The sequence below is a fragment of the Thunnus maccoyii genome, chromosome 5 (assembly GCF_910596095.1).
Source record: "Thunnus maccoyii chromosome 5, fThuMac1.1, whole genome shotgun sequence".
In the NCBI taxonomy this organism is placed as follows: Eukaryota; Metazoa; Chordata; class Actinopteri; order Scombriformes; family Scombridae; genus Thunnus; species Thunnus maccoyii.
The window spans coordinates 8,772,840-8,791,006 of record NC_056537.1 but is presented as its reverse complement, the minus strand read 5'-3'; the positions used below and the strand labels follow the sequence as shown (position 1 = coordinate 8,791,006).

Sequence of the window (18,167 nt, the reverse complement as noted above, 5' to 3'; positions counted from 1 at the left end):
AGTTGTGGTGAGAAGCACACACACACACACACAACATCCTGTAGTGAGGAAGCTAGCAGGCCACGTGCAACGTGAGCTCATGCTGGTGTTTCACACCTCCTGTAGTTTTCAGAAGAAAGACAGAGATGGAAAGTGAGAGAACAGCAGCTTCCCCTCGGTAGACCCATATAATTACAAACACCAGCTAAGACCTGGTTTAACAGGCTGCACTGTTACTGTTTACAAAAGTCTCTGATAAAGTCCTGCTAATTATTTTGTCAGTTTCTTGGGTGGGCTTCCAGTAAAATCTTTTTCAACCCAATTTGCTTCCACCCATGTTCCCTCCTAGTTCCCATTGTGGTGAATAATTCAATTACATAGCAACAACACCGAGACAATGCATGCTTAGTGAGCATGTCAAATGTTCACACATGATCACATCTGCCGATCCCCTGAGTTCCTCTTGAAACATTTCGGTCGAGATTCTTCTTTAAAACGTTGTTTTATTCATAATAATCTTACATAACTTTGTGGGGGTGGGAGCGTCACAGGCTCGGTAGCTAAAAATATCATAAACAATCAATAATGCAAAAGTGAAGAGGCAGCTCTTAAAATGTACAATTTTGCTTCATCACAGCTGTTGGCTGCATGTGGCCTCAGCTGGCAGAGTCCTTCATTATAACTGCATCCAAATTAGGGCTTGATATGAATGACTGTCCTGCAAAAACCTCTTATAATAATAATAGTTTGTTGTTATATAACAGATTTCTGACAATTAGGTTTATTCAGCTTTAATGTGCTGTGCAGTGTGAGTCTGTGTTCAGGAAGCTTCAGACCAACTTCTTTTGGCAGATATCTGAACTTGGGGGAATTTTCTTCTTTATTTTGCTTCTCTCTGAGCCAGTGTTGTAACATGTTAAGTTTAATAAAGCTTTGTTATTGAAGATTAGTTCAGGCAGACCAGTGATGTCAGCAGATCAGAATCTGTTGTCACATTCATGCCCGGTTTCATTGGTTTATTGATGCATCATCTGTTGAGCTACCAGCTGGCAAGAAACATCCAATCACAATCATACAAACGTACCAGGTGGACTTTATAAACTCCTCACTACGTATTCCTCTGCTGATTCCTAATGCCAATTAACACATTTTGCAGCCACAACTCTGTGTGCGATTTGAGCTCTGGTGTCGCTTTCTTGCTAATCTCTGATATTCATATGTTTATCATTGTGTGTGTGTGTGTGTGTGTTAGGAGATTAGTAGCCTCCTTCCAGACTTCTGAATCTTGTTCAACAATTCAGCTGACAGTTGTTTCCTTAGTTGGAGAAACAATCCACCAATTAGAGCTTTGCAGACAGGATCTGGTACTAGCTAGTTCCCTACTTACGTCAATGGAAAATAACATAGAAGTAGCAACAGGAATGTTGACAAGCATGACTGAAGAAATAATAATAATAATAATAATAATAATAACTCTTACTTTGCCATATTATGTGTGGCAGTGTTTGTTGCTGTGATAAACATTTTCGTAGATGACAACAGTAGAAAAATCAGCATCAGTGGGGCGGATACGTCACTTTACACTGATTGATCAGGCCAAGATAAACAAAATGTTGATTATTTACCTTCCAGTGTAGCCCATAGCGTTCTAGTTAGCATTTCCTGTGAAATCAGGGTGAACTTTATTTTCTGACAACCAGCTTGACATGAGAGAAACCAACTAAGAAACCTTATAACTCTCACTGCTGTCAAATACTGGTGTCTTGTCTGCTGTGTTTTATAAGAGGAAACACTTATAACAAATTTGCAACACTGTCTGTCTGTGTTTGACAATGTGGAGTAGTAAAATACAGGGACCCTTGTCAGAGATTCATAGGTTTTTCAGCATTTACAGTATAATGAGCTCTATGATGTTTTTTTTCATTCTCAAGAGATTGACAAAATTACAGAAGTTTCACTGTCATCCGACTCACTTCCCATTCTCTGCTAAATTAAATCTTCTCTGATTAGATTGAGCAAAGTATTTTCAGACGGGGGTATATGTTGTAATGTGTTACCATTTTGGGGTTGCTAGAATGAAAATGCAGTTTGAAGCACATTTCTTTTGTCATGTTCCACTCCCCGTTCAATCATAACACTTCAAGCTGCCAAAGAACGTGCTCTGCTGTCCAAGTCTCCATTTAAGTCTGCTTATGTTAGCTTAGCATGCCTTTCATCATGTCTAAGGAGAGAGCATAGTTGCTCTTTGGCTTATCGAGGCGTAATAATGGCTCCTCTTGGCAGCGTTGTTTTTTATGGATCAAAAAGTGATCCATAAAAAAGTTGTCCAAATAGTGATCTGCAGGTCTGGAGGCACTTAAGGCTCTGGCTCCTGACTGAAAACACCTAAAGTATTACGGCTCTATGCACAGCAAGAGGACCAAACATAAGAACAGAAACTCAGAGTTGCAAACATTCTGGGAGCTTCAACATGCTCTGTGTTTGCCCTTTAAATACAAAGTGGCTGTTGTTATAATCCTTTAACAATTTAACAGCCTGTGGTATTACTGCAGCTCTCTGGCATTTACCATCTGTAAGCTACAGTAGCGCAGTTGCAAGCTGACTGATAGCATTGATGGTAGCTTAAGAGAACTAATAGGTGCTGTTGTCCTCACGAATCTTACTTGAGAGAGATGAATGTCAGGGGCGGATCTACCAGGGTGGCGTGAGGTGACAACTGCCACCCCTAAAGAATGCCTTGCCATCCCAGCTGGTCGGACATTTACAAGAGCGAAACTCTGATGTCTGAATGCAAGTGAATGCAGCAAGAGTTGACGCCAGCTGCCGCTAGCCGTCCCTGCAGCGGGCAGCAGCTCCGTTTTCTTCCGGCCTCAGCAGCTTTCTGTGCAGCCTCACCCGGTCCTGGCCGCACATAACAACTGCTGATGGCTTTTTTTTCTTGCTAAATGTGTGTGTAGGGTTGCCAACTTCCACTAGAAGGAATACAGAGCAGCCGCAGATGGACAGTGGCGGGGATGTTTTGTTGAAGGGTGTTTTGTTCAGTAATAGTAACTTGTGTTTGATTGTGTGATGGACTGATTAAACCTGACTAAACCCAAATACTGACCCTTGTTTACAAGTGTCTCCAGACTGCCTTCTGCTACCAGCATCTCTGAAATTCCTCATTCTGCAGACAAAAGTCCAAATTTCAGATCAGTCATGCAAGTGCAACATACAAAAGCACCCATTGTAAAAAGCATTAAAATCACTCACTTCCCCAAACAAAAAGCCACACTAGTCAGTAATGCAAGCTTGTAAAGCTTGTACCTCAGAGCTGAGAGTTTGCACTTTTATCATACAAATTAAACAACAGAATATGCTTATTAGTCATATTTGGAGACTTTAGAGTGGTGTTGATCTTCTCATCTGATTCTCTGTAAGAAAGCAAATAAGCTCATTTCCCCAAATGTCAAATTGTTTCAGTATTGCAGCAGAGTGGTTCAAAAGGAACTGTGAAATTAATTAATGAATTTTTCCTACTCAAGGAGATGCCCGCAAATGCTAAAAAATGACTTAAATGATTGTTGACAATTCATTTTCCATCACTTGACTAATTGATTAATCAACCAAATTGTTCAGTACAACTGTGAAATGAGATTTCCTTGGTGGCCAGATCCAAATTAGTCATGTTCCTAGTGTGTGAGGATGATTTATAACACAATCTCTTAATTAATGAATTGTTCCCAATGCTCCTCTGAGCGGCCCATCTCTATTTCCAGACCTTTTCTTTCTCTCAGTCGGTCCCATCAGATGACTCAGCAGCCGCAGCAGTTCATTAGACCTCTTCCCTGCCCACTTCACACATTTATTATAACACTGATCCAGTTCCAGAGGAGGAAGAACTAGCATTCATGTTGTGTTTGTCTTGTTGGCCTTTCCTAAGCTACTGCTGAGCAATTGGCAGTTTTGGCGTTTTATACACTGAAGTCTGCAGGTGTCTGTGCTACCTTACAATAATTGTCAAAGGTGGTGATGAGCAGTAACAGTGGTTTTGCTGCAGAGCTGTTTTGTACCGCTGAAGAAGACAAGCAGTATGCAACGAAAAGACAAAAAAGAAAAATCTAATTCTAATAACAGCTGGGCCAGAATACACAGACAGAAAAAAGCACAAGTGTTCCCCACTGTGTTCATTCATCACTCAAGGCCATAGTAGTAACACTTTCTCCCCTGTGACATAAAAATGGTTAACTTCATGGTTGTGTGTGCATGAGGAGAGAGAAACAGAGCGAGAGCGATAAACCACACACAGAGTAGGCTTAAACACTATTAGCTCCCGTTCCAGATAAAGGAATCCATATGTTTTCAATCATGCAGAGACTGACATGTTCTGTGTTTGTAGGCGGGCACCGTGAGGGACTCAATGGCCAAATCACTGTACAGCGCGCTGTTTGACTGGATTGTGTTCAGGACCAACCATGCTCTGCTCAACAACAGGGACCTGGAGGACAATTCAAAGGTAAGAACACACACACGGAAAGATCTCATTACATACTGAAATGCACCTACAACACTCCAATATTAGACCTGGGTCTTGTGCCCAGTACAAATACAAACTAACACTACCTATAAAAAAACCAGAAATATTTATGTACGTGTTTGAGGGTTTCTATTCCAGTATTATCTTCTCAATCTAAGATAACACCTTTAACCAAAGGTTGAATACAGCGTAAATGACACCATCCAGTGACATGAAGCAGCTGAACTGCGCCACTATCAGGTGGAAATATTCTGCAGGCTGAGCTCACAGAGAAGATGTTGTGCTTTCATACTGCACAATGTACCTGAATCTTCTTTTTCTGAGTAGTCTGACTTTGACTAATCAGATATCGACCTGTTTTCCAACTCGGTGTTAACTAGACAGAGCTACTGCGCTGTAATTAGAAGGCATACAAGATGTTGTCAAACTGTGTTGCCTAGCAACCAGAATAATGTAATGCTACTTACTACTTTTGAGCTCTTGCTCTCTCAGTTAGCAGCAACACTCACAGCTTCACTGTGAGTGAGGAGGAGAACAAGACAAATAGATCCTATTCGAGTACTGCTCATCACTGTCACTCACATGTTGCACGGCTTTATGGGTGACCTCGTTTTACACAGGTAAGGATGCAACTAATGATTATTTTCATTACCAGCCTGAAGATATTCTGTTTACTGTCATAGAGGACTAAAGAAACCAGAAAATATTCACATTTGAGAAGTCTGAATCAGAGGATTTGAACATTTATTGACTCAAAATGAGTAATCGATTATCATAGTTGTAGTAGTAGTAGTTGGTGATTAATTCAGTAGTTGGCGACTAATCGAAGACATAACAGGAAAACCACAGGTCCATTTGGCTCCATTTAGCATTACTAGTTTCTGGGCACTGCTACTTTGTCTGTTGGCTCCCTGATGAGGTTTACTGAGGCTACGTTCACATTATAGGCCTTAATGCTCAATTCTGATGTTTTAGTCAAATCTTTTTGTGTTGATAGTTCATGGTTTTAAGTGACGTGTATCTGGCTCTGATGTGAACACCATCGAGGTCCTAAACTGCCACGCATACATATATTTAACTGAAATGTGAGCTACATGCACATGTACAAGAATAACAACAATAATGTCATTTTCGCGACAGTCAAATCATAAACACCGATGACATGGCTGTCGACATGTGAGGGTGACGTGTTTATTTTTACCGGGCTGTGAGGTGCCGACATTGAACGACGACGACAGGCATCACGCGCAGAGAAGTGAGACATTTTTTAAAAAAAAAACATGTGAATACCGATTTGACCGTTCTGACAGCGGTCGCATAGCCAGAGATCAGATATAAATCGCATCTACAGTAGGATGACAAGTGGTCCGGACAAAATCTGATCTGGTTTGTTAACACTTCCATGAAAAAATCTGATCTGAGCCACTTGGGGGCAAAAAAAAAAAAGCATGTAATGTGAACGTAGCCTTATACACTTAAATGAAGCAGAGCCACGGTTAGCGATGTTAATTACATATGTGCTTTTCCTCCTATGACAAGTCAATATGTCTGCTGTAGAAAAAGACTAATCACACCGATGAAGGAGAAGTACTGTATGTAGTCAGTCTGCCTTTATCCTCCCTTTGCCCTGCTTCATGTCTTCCCTTTGTTCTGTCTGTCTTCCCTCATCTTCATTTGTCTGTCTGTCTGTCAACCACATCTGTCCATCTGTCCGTCAGTTAAGACTGGATCCCCCTGCTCTCTGGCTCGTTCTACTCCCACAGGCGGGGAGTGGCGTGATATGACAATTCCACTATGTGCGGTTTTATGTATGTATGTGTGTGTGTGTGTGTGTGTGTGTGTGTGTGTGTGTGTGTGTGTGTGTGTGTGTATGTGTTGGAGTGGCAGCTGGCAAGTCATACCCAGTGGGGGCATCTAAAGGATTAGAAAACAGATCATTCGATGTGTGTGTGTGCCAGGAACATTTGGGCAGATGGCATCAAGTTCCCTTCAGCTCAGTTTACCCCCTCTGGTCCTCTGCTTTCCCAGTGCTCTCTGTGTGTGTGTGTGTGTGTGTGTGTGTTTCCCTTGGCACTGACATCATCTGTGTGTGTGCGTTTGTCCTCCCTCAGCTCAGCGCTGTCAGGAGGTCGATGAGGTTGCCCTTTGTGTCAAGGTTATTGTGTACAGATAACAGATTATATATGCAGTCTGCGTTCATGTATGTTTTTACGCCAGAGTAAAAAAAAAAAAAAAAAAAATCACCCTTAAGAGAGAAATAAAACACTCCAGAATGAAATAAAATTAAATTGGAAACAGCTTTTACAGTCCATCTCTTAATTAGAGGCCCTCTCTGAGTGCACGCCTCCTTCAGATGGTGCATATTAATGATATATGATGAGATGAATCTTACTGACATCCAAAGGGCAACCGGGTCACTGAAGCTGTAAAGAATAGGATGTAAAAAGAAACAAAACATCTGTAAATAAAGAAGAGAAAGCATCATAAATTTTTTTTACTGATGTTCACAGTGTTTTTCTGATAACCGATTCCACAAATGTGTTAAATATAGAAAAGAACATGAGCCGTTTGTCTTTTCTACCAGATCCTGTCCATAGGAGTCCTGGACATCTTTGGTTTTGAGGATTATGAAAACAACAGCTTTGAACAGTTCTGCATCAACTTCGCCAATGAAAGACTCCAGCACTACTTCAACCAGCACATCTTCAAACTAGAGCAGGTACAGTAGAGTGTTATTATATCCTCCCTTTCTTCCATTTTCTTTCTTCTCTCCTTTTTACCATCCAGACAATGATTATTGTGCGGCTGCTGATAACATGCCTCTGCATCCTGTGTTTCTACTGCCGCCGTGACGATGGCAACAAACATTTATTCTCCGTCTGGGAGGGTTTGTGTTGGTACTGTGTGTCGTGACATCAGAGTTTCTGCATTAGCGTCATATTATTGTGGCTGATTTGATGGACGCAGTAAAGAACGGACCCTCCTGACCTCCACTTGTAAGGGAGGACATTGTAGTTTCACTTCAGACGTCATACTGCTGAAAATGTCCTCTGTGCCGTAGACCTCCTTTTGTTGTTCAAAAACTATTAAAAACACGTCAATGAGCCGCACGGCTGCACTGCGTGACATGTTCCTTCACCTTGAACAGTTTGGGCACTTTGGTTTGTTTAGAAATAAATAAGATAAATCAGGATTTTGAAACACACACAATACTGAAAACACAGTACAACACAGTAATGTTTTTATTTCAGGAACACGTTCATCTCTGACAGCTAGTGTGGTTAGCTTGGTTAGCAGTTATCTGATCACACAGAAACTACAATAACAAATCACAGACGAACTTTCTCAATAAAACAGATAACGATCCAACAACAAGCGTAAGTTAGATTAAAAAGGTGTCTCTGACAACAGGCTGCATGAACAACCAGTTAAACTGCTGTGTAACTGTAACTGTGGGGTTGCCGTAGCAACAGAGTATTTAACTGAAACCAGCTGCCGGTGGCAAAATACGTTTAATTAATCATAATATAATTTGACGTGTCAGTGCAGGGTGGAAGCTGACTAAGTTTGGCTCCAATTTCAGTATATTAGAACTTTGTATAAACTACATCAAATTACAAATGTTCCACACAAAAGATTAGAAAGTCCTGCTCTAGGTTATTATATCTTGAATTACTGTATGATGTCTTGATCTAAGTGCAATATAAAACTACTCAAGTTACTCTAGATTACCAGCGGTAATGAGAACAATGATACAAGAGAAATGCTGGGAAAGAAAATAGAATAAAAGGAGAATAGAGAAGAGCTCAAGGGGCTGGTTTGTTGCTTGTTTCTGTTGTATTCTCTTGTATTTAAACAAACCGAGATGGATTAAACTGGCAAGAAGCTCTTCCTGCAAGTGTGTTTAACTCTGCTCTGCTAGGGTTTTATGTTTTATCGTCAGTGTTTTTAGCTCAGTAGCAGCAGACTAACATTTGTCAGACCTTTGCTACAAGCAACCGGTCATTTCAAGTTGAACTTCTGCAAGAGCTTTTGTGCCGGACAGCCACGTCCCCCCTGACATTACAGCACAGGCAGTTATAATTATGCAGCTAGGTTAAGTTAGCATGCACATCCATTAAAGTGAAGGGTCAGAGGAAAAGTGCTGAATGTCCAGAACAGGCTGACAGGCCGAGTTAGAGAGCAGGAGTCAAACAGGGCTGAATGTTTTCAGACAGCGCCGCTAACAGCTAACACTGTTTTTTAAGCTTTGCAACAAGCTTTTTTGCTTTTCCCCCCAGCTGGGTTTGTTTATGTTTTTGTTTACTATTTATGCCTCCGAATAGTCTCTCTCTCTCTCTTTTTTTTCTTTTCTCATGTAATTTCATCACTGTCGCCACTGTGCTGATCACAAAGACGCCAGCATCATAACTACCCGCTCTCTCTCTCTTTCTATCTGCCTCTCTTTCACTCAAAAGGGCTATTACTGAACCGCTAATCCCTGACCAGCTACAGTATATTATGTATTCATTATGCTCATTTATTCAGATGCCAACTGCCAAACCACTTAATATTCTGTACATGTTTTTTTTTTTCCAATCATATCCATAGAGAAAGCCAGACGAGCTCTGAGAGGGATAGAAAATAGAGGGAGACATTTTGGGGGAGATAATGAGTCTAAATCAGTCGGACTGTGTCACAGTAGCTGCCAGCTCTCGTCTCCCTCTTGCTGAACCCTGATAGGTTGTGGCAACTTAGCGGGCGGGCCTATCGCTGAAGGCTAAACGAGAAGAGGAACAGAAATGGAAAAAAAAAAAGAGCAGTGCGTTTCAGTAAACGAGTGCAATAACGTTCCTTCACCCTCAATGAAGATCACAGACTGCCGATCGACCTGCGCTAATGGTTCTGTTATCTGTTTTTGACAGTTAGCCCTCAGGCCCTACACACACACACATACAAACACACACACACACACACACACACACACACACACACACACACACACACGCACACACGCACACTACAGGATGTAACATGTACTAACAAACTGGTTGTTATCTGTAAATGTAAAATTGACGGTTAATCACTCTGCTGCTTCAATTTTACTTGCTGCTGACGCTCATGCCAGGACAAAATGAATTCCTGAAAATAAGCAAACAGATTACAGCAGAAAATAAACAGATTTATTCCTGCTTTAGACCACAGGCATTGCCATCATAACAGACATGGTAAGAAGCTACAAATACAAGACAATAGAGCGTTCATGCTGAAAAACACTTTTAAATTAAGGCAGAAGAGTTGTTTTTTTGCCATGTATGTACTCATTTATTTTATTTGATTATTTGTCAGGGATAATGTTCATTAGAGGATATGTTCATATGTTTTTTTTCATAAAGCATCACTCATATGCCCATACATTATGCACACTGAAACAGTTTGCTCTCCATACGGGTCATTAAAAGATCTCTAACATGCTTCCAAGGTGAGCGATGGAGCAGAAAAATTGTGAACTTATCCTTTAATCAACAGAAGAACAGAGCTGTAAACGTGTGTTTCATCTGTTGCCCCAAGCCAGATGTTATAAAGGTACCCTAACAGTAGAATTATTTATTTATACATATATGTAATGTATATACTGGATATAAAGCACCAGTCAAAAGTTTGGACACAAGGTTTTTCTGATGTAAAATTTGTTCAGTTCTTCATCGTCGTCTGTAAAGATTCTCATCCGTCCAGGTCACTATTAAGTACTAATTCAAAGCATTTGTACGTTGTTAGATCTTGATTTTAATCAACAGAAGTCACCTCATATACACTCGTTAATTAATTTTCAGACATAGTGGAGCTTATGGAAGTTTTCTGTGTTACTTTGTTGGCAGGAGGAAGACCACACACATTAAACTTCTTCTTTTATTCACAAAGTAAAAAGCTGAATCAAAGCTTTAAGCTTATGCCTTCATCAGGGGCCAAACTCAAATTAGAAACTGCTTTATCTCTTTGACTAGAAGTAAGTAGGTTGACTAGATTTTTTGGCCACTTTGGGGCTTCGAAAAACAAGCTGTAAACACAACGCTGACATATAAAACCAAAAAAATGAGCTGAAAGATGCTAAAAAAGCTCCGACACTGAGGGGGAACCACAAAGTTGGATGATAAATCTCTGTGGATTTGTCACAAAGAGCGACTCCTTTCACACAAGTAGTCATGAGATCTGTTGTTAATATAAAACATGTTGATAATAGCAGCTTTAAGTTTTAAAAAGTCATATATCTGTAAAAGGAAAAAGAAAACATCACCCCTATTAAATAAATATTTCATTATCTTTAGAGTATGCTGCCTATAAAAGTGTTTTTCTCAACAATAGCTGCCTTTTTAAAAGTAAAATAATGTGTTTAAATTTGATGTCGTCCATCATTCTGTGACATCAGGTGCTCCCTGATGGATATCTGTGTTTGGAGTCAACCTTTCACTTGAACGCCTGTTCCTGTGTTATGTTCAATTAATAAGTGTCAAAGTGCTGCTGAGACGCTCGCCCTCACAGGACGGTGCCCAATATTGTTTCAGCAGAGTTCATGTTTATTATCCTTTAATCACTGGGGTCCTCCAAACCTTTGGCTCTCTGCCGTCCATGAGTTTATTTGACAGGACAACAGTTGAGGTGGAGTTGATCTCTGGGCCCCCCTGAGGCAGGTTAGTATAGCTTCTTAATCGAGGGTTGCCAGATCTCAACTCTGATTTGTGTTTGTTTGAATAAAGTTGTGCAGTTCACACCGCGGGCCCCTTACACCCTCAGTTTGACGTCAGAAAGAGAGGAAAGCACTCTGCACCTTTTTAACTGTTGAGCTCTGATCAGCAGGCACTCTGTTACCTTTAGAGGATAATGAATGAAACTTACCCAGCTTACATAAATTAAACCAAATTAAATGGTAATCATAACACTGTAGGAAACAGCAGTTTACAACAACTCAAGGTCCGCTTACTTGCTTGTTCTGGAGCTTTCAACCATTTTGGCTTTATATTGAGGTCAACATTTAGCCAACATGGATGAAAAAATCCTAGAGGTGCTCAGATTCATGGGAAGTTTGAACATCAACCCATGAAGACTGTGTCTTATGGTTGAAAGCTCCAGAACAAGTGAGTTGAGATGGTTTTGTTTATTAGTTTTTTTGTTTGATTTTGTAGAAATTATCAGTGCTTTTTAAAAAAAAACACATGGCCTTTTAATATCTGCATGTGAGAATTAAGTGTCTGGATTTCTTCCTCTGCTTGCCTAAAAATCTTAATTTGAGTTGACTCTTCAGTTCCCCTCAGCTTTTTGTAGCTTTATAGTATCTTTTATCTCACTTTTTCAGTTTTCTTGCCCACAACATCACTGTTTTGGTTCACTCTCATGGCTCTCATCAGTAGCAGAGTATCCAGACTCAGCAGGCAGCTGTTTCCAGAGCAAAAACTTTGACAAACCCTCCGTAAACTACCTGTCCAGAAACAAACGACAAGACAAAATTAGCAGCCAGCTGGTGAACATGTTGAGCATTTGGCAGCTAAAGACTGTTTCCCTTAAGAGTTAGTGTAAACCAAACTCTAAAAGGAGAATAAATATTGGACTTACCTTCATGAGGCGGCCAGAAACACAACTCCATGAGTGCTAATGTTTCTCCATATCTGCTAGGTGTGTCAGTTGGCAACTGTTTGCTAAGTTATGTTTAGCTGTTCGCTATGTTTGCCATATCAAACTTAACAGGGATCATTTGTAAATGTTTTTACAGCTTGTATATCAGTTACTGCAGGTTTAAAAGAGATTAGGTGAGTTTCTAGGATGACAAGATCGAGCGTATTCAGTTGACAAGTCGATTTAAATGCGGAACAACCATTTCAATCAACCAGTGAGTTGTTGGCTGTAGAAAGAAGCTTTCTGAACCGCTGCTCTCTCTTTGTCCATCATCCTGACTGTGAAAGGTGGTTTTGACTTTCCACCGGGGCGACTTTCTCCTTCTCCTTCCTCCGGGCTTCCAACCAATCAGTTGGTCTTATCAGCAGTGTGTGTTTACCTTAGGAACAGCAGCCAAAGCTAATAGGAACACACCAACTGCAGGCCTCAGCTGGATGGAGGAGGGGTGTGTTTGTATATGTATATGTGTGTGTGTGTGTGTGTGTGTGTGTGTGAGAGGACTTAAGAGTGCAGTGTTTACACTCAACATGCCAATTGGCGCTCGATTTCTTCTCTGTGTGTGTGGACACCGGTATATCAAAGTTAGGAAAGACATGACAGCCACCGCCTTATAGGCAAACACAGCATTACGTTTAACTCCTGAGATGTCATACTGAGTATAGAAACCATAAACATGTGGCCAGGTTTATCTTCATCTGATAGACGGGAGAACCCTGCAGCCTACTGCTCTCGAGTTTACTGTAAAGTCCAGCGGTAGAGCAGTAGAAGTAAGTGCCAGGGGAATCTCTAAATCATGTTCCTCCCTTTGAGTGAGTTGCCAGATTTTGTCTAATTGCGCTCTTTATTATATAAGCCGTCATACCGATAAAAGCAGCTGTTAATTATTTATAGATTGGGAAGACAGAGTTGACATTTTGATGCACATTTTCCGCTCTACACACCCTTATTTTGATCATACGGCCCAGCTCACTCTCTGACATCATTTTTGTGAGTCATACTGGTTGACAGAGTCCCATTTGCTTCTCCTCTGGCTGGACCACAAAAAGCAAAAACCCACCTCCGGAGCATGTTGAACGACAACACAGCGAACATGTCTTCTTTTTTTTTTTTTTTTAATCTCTGTCTTCATCAGTTTGTACATCTCTTTCTGTCTGTGCTTTTAAAACCACCAGAAACCTTCTCCAGCTCCCACGATTGCGTCGCGGTTCCTCCTGTCTGTTCAATAAAAACACTCCGCTGTCATAACAAGAGAGACGGGCGCTGAGGGAGAGTGAAATACAAAGAAAGGAGAGGAGAGAGATGGCAGGGGTAGATGTAGAATTGCACACAAACACAACCTCCCTCACCTCTGCACCGGGGCGTCGGGCCAAGCACAATTCAGGTCACTTGAATGCTGCACTGCATTACGCAGCAGAGAACAGACAGATTTTACTAATAGATGGAGGGATGACCACAGATCCTGACCGACCTCATCAACCACAACAGAACCTCTTGCTTTCTTCAGCACAGCAGGACATTATAGGGCTTTTAGTGCTTGCAGACTGGTTTTATGTCTCGGTATCTATTACTGTAAGTCTCTCTTTTCACTCAAATTACAAAGAGACAGATTTTGTTGCTTAATTCTAGTGGTATCTAACCATGTTGATAGTTTTCCTTTATCCTTAAGTTTTGAAATATTAATCTCTATGATTACTTCCTTCACCCAAATTTCATATAGACTCCTTGTTTGGTAGAAAGTAGATTCACTGATATTCGCTCACAGGGTGTTCTGCAGATTATCCAGAGTATCAGGCTCCCTTATTCCAGAAAGAATGTTATTTTGCAACGTTTTGAGCACCACAAATTCATTTTGATTGACCTCCATTACGCTGGTGTGGAAGCATAAAATCTCAATATGCATATCTCAAAACTAAAATATGTGTGTTTTTGTGATTGGGGTGAACTAACCCTTGAAGTAAACAGCAAGTACCGGAGTCGTGGTCTCATTCTGACTGCTGACATCCACTTCCACCTCATTCCAGAGGTGGAATGAGGTGGAAGTGGAAAATGTTGGTTGTTTTTAACTGTATCTTTTAATCGGGTGAAGGGTTTTACTCATCGGGCGTCTGGATCTTAAGTTATCAGAGAAACAAGTTGAGCAAACGTTAGCGGCAGCTCGAACAGCGTCCGAGAAACACTGATTTTGAATGTGAAACTGCTTTATTCATTGTTTTTACTGGTTTTAATCACCGTGTCTGTTTGTTTTGGAGAGGGAACAACCTCTGCAGATAATTCAGCTGCTAGTAAAAACTTCCTGAATGATGAACACTGAAAGAATCCTAACCGGGAATAGCTGGTTGTTTAACAATGAAGGCAAGAACTCTCATGATCCCACGGTACTTCACGACGTCATCAAACTCCGTCTTTTGTTATCGTTTTGATTAAGAGACCCTTAGGAGCAGAAATTACATATTGTACGTTTAAGTAGCTGTTAAGTAGCTGTTAAAATCGATCTAGCAGGAGGCTAAACAAGTGATGCTCCTGCACTTGACAACCAGTAGCACTGCACTGACAGAGGTTAAAGTGATTGAAAAAGACAGTAGAGCAGCGTCCGGTGGCGTAATGATTAACATAACCGTAAGGTCTGTTGCATGTCATACACTTCTCTCTCTCTCTCTCCATATATGTCCTGTCTATATCTACACTGTAAGTTGTCCACAATAAAGACAAAACACCAGGAAAACAAAGACAGGCGTTGAGAAACAACATGTAAAGACGTGTTGTACACTGCACAGAAAGTCTCCTAAAGCAACTGTTTCTCAGATGCTGGAACTGGCATGCCTGGCACTCAGTGATGAAACCTCGTTCAAAATCACTCTCAGATTTTTTTTTTAGTCAAACTGTAATTGAACCATCTTTTCTGCGTGCTTCACATACTGAGTCAGAGCTTTGTAGTCCTCTGCCGGGCTGAGCTGTTTACCTAAATGTGTGTATGCAATAAAACGGCTGATGAGAGCGAGTGTGTTTTATCTCTTTATCTCTTTGTGTCTACATCTAATTTTCTCTCTTAGTCAACACATGTTCACAAAACTCTTTCACAGACATAACAAAGTTAGTCAGATGAACTGAGTCACTCGTCGGTCAGTACTTGGCTCGATGAGATTAAAACAAAAGCAGCCGCATGCAACTATTTTACGGTTCTGTTTTCGTTTTGCTTGATCTGGTGCAACCTCTGAATGAAACCAAACATGCCACATGTTCAGAATGCCTCGTCTGTGATTCAGCAGCCTAAAAAAGGAGGCATGGGCAGACGTGTCGCGTTTATAAAAGTATGCTCCAGTGCTGTTTTGAATACTTTACTGCTGTCTCAGTTTAGTGAGTGTTTAACATGTGAGCCAATGTTGTTTTAACTATATTTGATTTTTTTTTTCTTTCATTACCATAATGTTAAGTACATTCTGCTAGAAGTAGTTACACCTACACATTACACAAATAACCTTGTACATCATACACACATAAAACATACACTCACTGTGATATTTAGAGCTGGGTTCACTTTTTCAGTACCAAACATTATGCACATTCCTGTGCACGCTGGTTGTTTTGTGACGAGTTAAGGATGGTGATGTGGGTCCATCTGTTCACCCAACACACTGGTCCACAGCTAAAATTCCAGCCACATTCCCATGACATTTGGTATAAATATTTGTGATTCCCAGAGGATTATAAAAACATTTGTTGTTGTTTTTTGTCCTTTTCTTTAACTTTATATTTTGTGGTTTACACTTCTCCACACTTACACTTTCTTGTTTTTATATTTTCTCTTCTCAGTCTCCACTATTGCATCTCTCTCTTTTCTTTTTCCTTTAAAGCACTTTGTGATTCCTTTTTTGCAAAGTGTTGTATGAAGTAATCTCATCAAAATTTCCATCGTACCCATTACCGTATTGGGAATCTGAATTTCTGGCTGGATTTCTGTGAACATTTCTGTGGATGTTGATGATTCCCAGGGGGGGTTAGTCTTTTATTATATTTATTGTTTTTTATGACCTCATTGACCTTTGTTCCAGTACCACCGACAGCACGAGCTTTTCCATGTGTACTGAAGAAATATCTGTGTAAAAGGCCATGAAATGTACTAAGCACATTTGTGCCCCTCAGAGGAGGATTTGTCAGAGTTACACACAAGATATGACACAAGATATAACATAGTCTTATAGACAGATTCAGACTCCTGAACCCACTCATGTTTCCACAGAGGATACCGTTTATGTAATGACCTGATTGCTTTTCATATAGCACCACCCTAAGGACAAACTTTATGTATTTATCTTCACCACTGGTAAGGCTCTAAGAATAAATTAGAAAAATGAACTCTGTCCAGTGCTTTTGTTTTTGGGGGACGTAAAGATTATCACTTTAATCATCTTTTAAATTTATTTCTGATGGAAACCCCTTTATTTACTACCTTATATTTTATGCCTTTCTGGTGCTGACTCCTAGGTTTTAATGTCTAGAGACCCCCCACCCCCTCCAAGTTGTGTGTATTCAAGGGAGATTTGCTGAGTATGCATGCTCTTTTCCAGCAGTTCAGCATTAAAACACACTTTTGACCTGTAAGCTACCGGACCAGGAACTGTTGACATGCCTTACTCAAGTGCACCTCAACAGTAGCTGTGAGGGGAGGAGAGAAATGAACCCATGTACACATTTCCTCTCTTCTTCCTCCTAGCTGGCAGAGGGATTCTAACTGGTGTCTCCCACTGGACTCCCTAAGGGGTGTTAAAAGGACATGGGGCATATAGCTCAGCTATCATTGGCCCCTGGGGGCAAATAGACCTCACCAGCTGACTGTTGGTAATGACTGACCTACCAACAAGCAGCCAGGTGTTTCCATAGTGGGGGATGCAGAGATTTAGTCATGTGAAAGGAGAATGCCATGGAGAGTATTCACAAGTATCTGATAAAAGCAGCAGCTTTCTTTTTCTTTTTTTTCATCACTTTCTTCATGTAACATCTCCGACAAGAGTTAAAGCTCTTCAAGTATTTACTGACCTGAAGTTCTCCTTCCTGTGTGTTTCCCCCCTTGCAGGAGGAGTACAGGGCCGAGGGCATCACCTGGCACAACATCGAGTACATCGACAACAGCAGCTGCCTCAACCTCATCAGCAAGAAACCCACCGCTCTGTTCCACCTGCTGGACGAGGAGTGCAAGTACGCCACCTGCTGAAATACAGCTGATCTCTTAAAGTCAGCAGTTAGCTTCTGTTGGTGATATTTTGTAAATTAGACTTGACATTTAGGAGTTTGAGGTATTTTGTTGCCAAACCATCTATTTCTCCCTTTTTTGTAAATTACATTTTTCCTGCAGTGGCCTGTCGAACTCTGTGATGGATGATTTTGATATTATGTTGTGCTGTTATACTGAGCGTACTGGAGAGTAATGAAGAATAACTCAAAATGCACTTCCTGTACACCTGCATGCAGATGAAGCACGCTTCTTGCACGGCATGGTTATGTTTTTCATTCCCTGTGTAGGTGTCTGATAGTGAAGCATATTTTATCCTAGCATGCTTCATTGAAATGACCTTTTGATCACCCTGAATAAGCATGTTTTGCACCACAATGGTGAATCAAAGAGACAAACTGCTCCCTGTGCAAGCCTTTTCTTCATTAGCTTGATTGATACCAACACTGGGACTTCTACAGGGTTTAACTAAAGCATAAAGACATGCTAATTCCGCCAACATCTCTGGATCACATTTTAGTTTCTTTCTGCCTTCTCTCTTGTGAAACACTCTCATCCTGCAGGTCAGCACGCTGCCTCGGCATCTTTCTCCATCATAAATCAAATCCAGCGCTTTCCCGCCCCCCTCGCATAAAAACACATCAGGCGGTACACACACAGCCATATTTATCTATGTTAGCTGTCATCTTACTTGCCACTTAGCATAGCTGGTTCATCTGGATTTAATAATGCCTGGAATGGACCAAATGGCGTGTGTACATTTGTGGATATATATATGTTTGTGTGTGTGTGTGTGTG

At 40.9% G+C, this 18,167-nt stretch overlaps 1 protein-coding gene across 1 annotated transcript in view; it reads left to right on the top strand.

The window, feature by feature from the left end:
• The window catches only part of LOC121896916 (unconventional myosin-IXAa-like), a 158,627-nt gene that overhangs the window by 105,761 nt on the left and 34,699 nt on the right, over positions 1-18,167 (top strand). The window contains exons 10-12 of the mRNA XM_042410997.1: positions 4,358-4,474; positions 7,080-7,214; positions 17,214-17,335. Coding sequence (XP_042266931.1) covers positions 4,358-4,474; positions 7,080-7,214; positions 17,214-17,335 — 374 coding nt within the window. The remainder of the gene's footprint in view (positions 1-4,357; positions 4,475-7,079; positions 7,215-17,213; positions 17,336-18,167) is intronic.